We start from the raw sequence: 6,444 nt of genomic DNA, 5'->3' as shown, positions 1-6,444 counted from the left end.
ACATTTGATGGTATGATCCTCACATTGTGTAGTACCAACATCACATGTGACTGTACTTTTATCACATTTGGTGGTTCCCTTATTTTTTCTCACATTTAATGGTTCCATCCTCACATTGTGTAGTTTCAACATTACATGTAACAGTTCTTTTGTCACATTTGGTGGTTCCCTTACTTTTCTCTCATATTTGAAGGTGTCATTCTCAAATTGTGTAGTTTCAACATCATATGTGACAGTTCTTTTGTCACATTCGGCGGTTCTCTAACTTTTTTCTCACATTTGACTGTTCTATTCTCACATTATGTAGTTCCAATATCACATGTGACATTGTCCAACAAGCTGTCCGAATTGATCAATGTGGAATTAGATAAAGAGCATCTTGTAGATAAAGTAGGGCTAGTGAGTACTAAAAGGTATATATACAAATAGAATATACCATTTCTTTACTTCCAGCACTTTCAACTATGTAACAACCCAACAATTTTGCAAATTGTCCAACAAGCTGGCCAACGGCACCAGATACTGTTGAAATGAAGACATATTTTCCTTTCTAAGGAGAACAAACTTCATGGAAACCAGCATAGGTGGTCATACCAGGCATACCTTATCTAAAATGAAAAGCCAAAGTTAGAAGATTAGTGTACATTTACAGGGAGAATTGAACAAGATGCCCATAAAATCAAAGGAGATCTTAAATTAATGAAACTACTCTTTGAGACATGCATATCAAAAGGGTATGTAGCATAATCACCTTTGTCTAAATCTCAAGTTATTCCAATCTTTATAGAATAAGCAAACAACATACCAAAGTCCTGTATAGTAGGAAAGGGTACATCACTACGCGTGATCTTTCTAAGGCCTTTGGTTGGCGTGATTAGGCTACACTCTTCTCATCTAGCATACCCTCATACCTGTTTATCAGTTGCAAGTTTTCACAAAGAAAAGTTCACAATTGCAAGCTCAAAATTGTACACAACATCATTTTTAACAAGCAGTCACTCATGCATATATATATATATATATATAATTAATCTCTTTCAGTCATACAAAGAATTTGTTAATATTTTAGTAGTCTCTAACATGTTTAACAAGGTTATTCTTCTCTACACATTCTGCTTCTTTCTTTTCTGTCATTTATCTCCACTAGTACCAAAAAACATACTCTGCATTTATCATTAACTATATCTTATAATTTTATTTACCAATAAAAGTTTCTTTATTGTGATTCCAACTACACATATTACAACTTAGATGTACACCACATAGAAAAGAAATGAAATAGAAACGAAGAAATAACAACTCTACTCCCTCGCAACTTTCCCTACTCCTTGACTCAAGATAAGGCATACTTTACAGCTAGCATTTCAGTAGATAACTAGAAATTCCTCCATTTCTCAATATCAAGACAGATACACAAGTTCATTATCTATTGCATTTCACAAATCAACCCCTAAAGGTCTTCTATCACCATTGCTTAATTAATTTAACTTAAAAAAAAAAAAGATAAAAAATGAAAAACACATTTTTTCTAAGTGAAATTAGCAGTTCCATAGATAAATGTCATCCGAATACCCCCAACCACCCACATTGTTAGGTAGGACAAAATATAAGCAAAACAAGCTTTCTATATGACAAATGAAACAAAAAGGAAAAGGGCCAAACCATAGGTGAAGAACAACTCGTTATGTAGTCTCACTTTACCTTAAACCCCAATATTCACCGTCAGTGATTCATTTCTTAACTCAATCATTGATCAAATGGGTGTTTAATAATCCACAATTCAGAGACAGCAAATTATTGCTATTTACTCATGCAAACAAAAGGCATAACCAAATTCTAGAGACAAAAACAAAACAAAACAAAACGAATTTTCAACTTGAATTAAGATAAGGAAAAACAAAATATACCCAGAATTGAAATGATACTAAAAATGTTAAAAGTACCCAAAAATTTAGAGTCAAAATGAGAAAAAAATAAAAATAAAAATAAAAGAAGAAAAGGAAGACCCAATATCAAATAAAAATTGATAAGACTAAAAAAAAAATATTAAGAGTAAAGGGAATTGAAGAAATCTCACAGGTTGATGATAGAGATCCATTTGAGAGTGAAGTAGACAAAATCTAGGTCATTAGGTTTGAAGCAGTTATTGACAAAGCACACGACCCGAGAGAATGAGTCCTTCTCTCTCTAGGGCCATCGGTGGGGGAAGCCAAGCATTGTAGAGATGCATCGTTTAGTATTTTGAAGTAAATGAAGGAACACCCATAAGGTTTTCAGTTTGAGAGAGAAGATGCGAGAGAGAAGACACAAGAGACAGAACACTAATTCATTCGTTGTTGTATTCTTGCTTTTATATATTACCTACTTAACCGGTAACTTGTTTTTCATTAAAAATAAATAAATGGTCAGAATTCAAATGCGTAAAATCTATGGTCAAGATTAAAGAGGGTACCGCACCCCCCTAAAAAAAGAGGGGGTATGGTAGAATGACTCTAAAAAATAAAAGAGAATATATAAAGATATACTTTTGTTGACTCTAAAAAATAAAAGAGAATATATAAAGATGGTACACTTTTGTTAACTCTAAAAAATAAAAGAGAATGCTGACCAAAAAAAAAAATTAAATAAATAAAAGAGAATATATAAAGATATATTACATGAGAGATGGCATCTTATGCTCCAGGACCAGGAGTAAGAAGCCATCCTCTCACAAGCATGTGGGCCCTACATGTGTGGGGTCCACCTGCTTGCAACAGGCAGATCTCATGCTGACACAGGATGTGGGGCCTACCTACAGGTCTCATGCTGACGGAGGAGAGATTTTTCTATTACACCAGCACAAAAAATTACATAATTTACGTAGTAAGCAAGTGATGTGGTTCACCATTCCACTAAAAAATTGCTACTTATTTAAAATTGTTAGTTAGAAAAATTTTTAAACAGAAATTAATTATAAATTCAATAATTTTAAATAAATAGAAGTTTTTTAATAAAATGATAGATAAGTGACGTGGCTCACAAGATAATGCTATCATTTCTCTTACATATATATATATATATATATTATTGTTGATTCTAAAAAATATATACACTGTTGCACGAGCATTGTTGTCCTTATCAAAAAGAAAGAAAAAAAAAAAAAAAGTTACATTCCACGAGCAATGGTGGAGCAATAGAGGTGATACTAATAAAAATAATACTGTATAAAATAAAAAGGAGCTTTGGAATTTTCAATCTTCTCCTCAGTTCTCTCGCTCATCAGTTCCAATTTTCAGATTCGATTCATATCTCTCCAATTCAACTCATTTTCAGTTTTGGGATCAAGTAGTTTCTTTTCCTCTAATTTTCTTGTTTAATCTTTCTTCGGTTCTTATAAAAAAAATAAAAAATTGCTTGCAGATGGAAACAGACTCATCATATTTCCCAAGTTCTTATTCTACTACTGCTCGGAGGAAGAAGTATGATGTCTTCCTCAGTTTCAGAGGCGAGGACACCCGCAACAATTTTATGGGTCATCTCTATGAAGCTTTGATACAGAAAGGCATTGTCACCTTTAAAGACGATGAAAAACTCGAGAGAGGAAAACCCGTTTCGCCAGAGCTGTCGAAAGCGATAGAAGAATCAGAATTTGCTATAGTTATTCTCTCAGAAAACTATGCTTCTTCTACTTGGTGCTTAGATGAACTTGCAAAGATCATTCACTGCAAAAACGAGATGGGAATAACAGTTTTGCCTGTCTTTCACTATGTTGACCCATCTGATGTACGGAAACAACGGGAACTTTTGCTCAGGCATTTGCTAAACATGAAGAAAAAGAGAACAAAGAAAGGGTGGAAAAGTGGAGTGATGCTTTGAGACAAGTAGCCAACATTCGCGGATGGCATTTAGAGGATACATGGTAATTTAATATAACTCTATTTGGAAACTTATGCAGATTTACGTACATGCTTCATTGTACTTCTTTCAATTTTGTCCTAAGCGAATCGATTTACATATTTTTGTTTCAGTCAACAGAATTGAACATTAAATATGTATCATATTATTTGGGTGGTTCAAACTCAAGGCATGTATATTGTACTTTATTCATTGCAGGCCTGAGATAAAAGACATCAAAGACATAGTGGAATGGATATCACTTAACTTGAAATATGATGCATTCCCATATATTGCCAAGGACCTAGTAGGAATATACCCTCGAGTGATGGAACTGAAGTCAAGTTTAGCTCTAGGATCATATGATGTTCGCTTTATAGGAATTTGGGCAATGGGGGGAATGGGCAAGACCACACTTGCTAGAGTTGTTTATAATATGATTTCTAAAAAATTTGAAGATTGTGTTTTTATTGAGGATGTTAGGGAAAAGATTGAAAAAAATGGTATTGTTCCACTGCAAGAGAAAATTATTGAAGTTTTGAAGGAAAAGGATATGAAAATACAAGAGAAGTATGATGGAGTTCTCAAGATCTACAATAGGTTATGTAAGAAAAAGATTCTGCTTGTTCTTGATGATATCGATAAACTGATTCATTTAGAAATGTTAGCTGGGAAGCGTGATTGGTTTGGTTTCGGCAGTAGAATTATCATAACAACAAGAGATAAGCATGTGTTGGAGGCACATGGAGTGGATGAAATATATGAAGTTAAAGGATTGTATCGTGAAGATTCTCTTCAACTATTTTCCTCAAAAGCCTTTAAAGAAAAGCATGTCCAAATGATTATTTAGAGCCATCTATCCGTTTTTTGAGTTATGCTGCCGACCTTCCTTTAGCTCTTGAGGTTTTGGGTTCCTTTTTGATTGGAAGAAGTCTTGACGAATGGAATAGTGTGCTAGAGAGACTTAAACAGTATCCTGAGGAAGATATTTTCAAAGTACTTAAAATAAGTTTTGATGGGCTACAGAAACCACAGAAGGAAATATTCTTGCATATTGCGTGCTTTTTTAATCATCATAAAAAAGATTATGTAGTCGAAAAACTAAACATTCTTGGCCTTTACCCTGGTATAGGATTGAAGGAACTCGTTGATAAATCTCTCTTGAAGATTATTAATGAGGATATAGTGTGGATGCATGATTTACTTGAAGAAATGGGTAGGAGCATTGTTTCTCAAGAGTACCCTGATGATCCTGGGAAGCATAGTAGATTGTGGCGTTATGAGGACATTGACAAAGTGTTAAGAAAAAATAAGGTAAGAGGTTTATGTAGAGAATTTGAGCTCATTCCCTACCTTCATCTTCAACAAATTTGAAATTTGAATTGTTTTGCTAATAATATTTTGCAATTCACCATTTCCTTCTTGATTATTAGGGAACAGAAGCTATTCAAGCCATGGTTATTTGGGATAATTATGACAAAGCACAAGAGACACATTGGAACCGTGAGGCCTTTTCCAAGATGTACAATCTTAAATTTCTTAGAATGAATGATGCTGCCTACGTCCCCCACATCTTCCTGATGATTTACGAATTCTTGATTGGATTTCGTATTCTTCAAAATCTTTGCCATCAAGTTTCCAGCTAGATGAGCTTGTTCAACTTTGTTTGCAAAATAGTAGAATTGAACAACTTTGGATAGGAATAAAGGTAAGTGAGTTATTAAGTATCCTGATACAAGTTTTCTTTTAAGTCACAATAAACAAACACTAGAAGCTAATTATTCTATGTTTCTCAATTCTAACAGAAATTTGACAAGTTGAAGTTCATTGACTTGACTGCCTCCTTATTCCTGATTATAACTCCAGACTTCACAGAAGTGCCAAATCTTGAGAAATTAGTTCTCGAAAGGTGTGTAAATTTACACAAGTTTCACCCATCCATCGGAATTCTTAAGAAACTTATTCATCTTAATTTAAAAGGTTGTGAAAGACTAAATCCTCCTTCATGCATGTTTGGAAGTGAGTGTCTTGTGGCTCTTGAACCTTCTAATTGCTCAAAACTCAAGAAAAATCCAATATTTGTGGGAAACATGGAATTCTTACAGGAGCCTTTTTTGGATCGCACTGCTGTTTGGAACTAATTAGAAACTTTCCACAGAACCTATGGATAGTCGAAGGCCTAGAGAAACTTGATTTGAGTTATACAGCTATAGAGGAGCTGCCTTCATCAATTGAACAATTGACTAAACTTACTTCATTGACTCTAAGATATTGCATAAATCTTGTGTGCCTTTCTAGAACTATTTGTAGTTTGAAGTTGCTTAATTCTCTTGATCTTTTGGATGTATAAAATTTGAGAACTTGCCAGAGAATATAGGAAATATGGAAGGTTTGGAGCTGTTTAATTTGTGTTGGACAGCCATAAAAGAGGTTCCTTCTTCCATTGTTCTCCTTAAAAATCTCAAACAGCTACATATCCGTGGATGGAAGTTATCTGAATTTTATACTCGGTCAGCAAGTCTTGAGTGCTATGACCCTTTGCAGACTTCATTATTTTCCCTGCCACAAGTC

At 34.0% G+C, this 6,444-nt stretch overlaps 1 protein-coding gene across 1 annotated transcript; it reads left to right on the top strand.

Annotated features, from left to right (window-relative positions):
- The first annotated feature begins 3,762 nt into the window (after positions 1-3,762).
- Positions 3,763-6,432, top strand: LOC112040007 (disease resistance protein RUN1). The gene is made up of 4 exons (XM_065765431.1): positions 3,763-3,898; positions 4,093-5,187; positions 5,307-5,581; positions 5,679-6,432. The coding sequence occupies exon 2, from the start codon at positions 4,202-4,204 to the stop codon at positions 4,721-4,723; it is 522 nt and encodes a 173-aa protein (XP_065621503.1). The 5' UTR covers positions 3,763-3,898; positions 4,093-4,201; the 3' UTR covers positions 4,724-5,187; positions 5,307-5,581; positions 5,679-6,432.
- The last annotated feature ends 12 nt before the right edge of the window (positions 6,433-6,444 follow it).

The sequence above is a fragment of the Quercus suber genome, unplaced genomic scaffold, assembly GCF_002906115.3.
Source record: "Quercus suber isolate HL8 unplaced genomic scaffold, Cork oak 2.0 scaffold_627, whole genome shotgun sequence".
NCBI classification, from domain to species: Eukaryota; Viridiplantae; Streptophyta; class Magnoliopsida; order Fagales; family Fagaceae; genus Quercus; species Quercus suber.
The sequence above is the reverse complement of the archived record's forward strand: the minus strand, read 5'-3'. Positions and strand labels throughout refer to the sequence as shown.

Excerpts from the sequence above, each read along its gene's own strand:
- LOC112040007 (XM_065765431.1), top strand. The coding sequence starts at position 4,202 with ATGGAACTGAAGTCAAGTTTAGCTCTAGGATCATATGATGTTCGCTTT.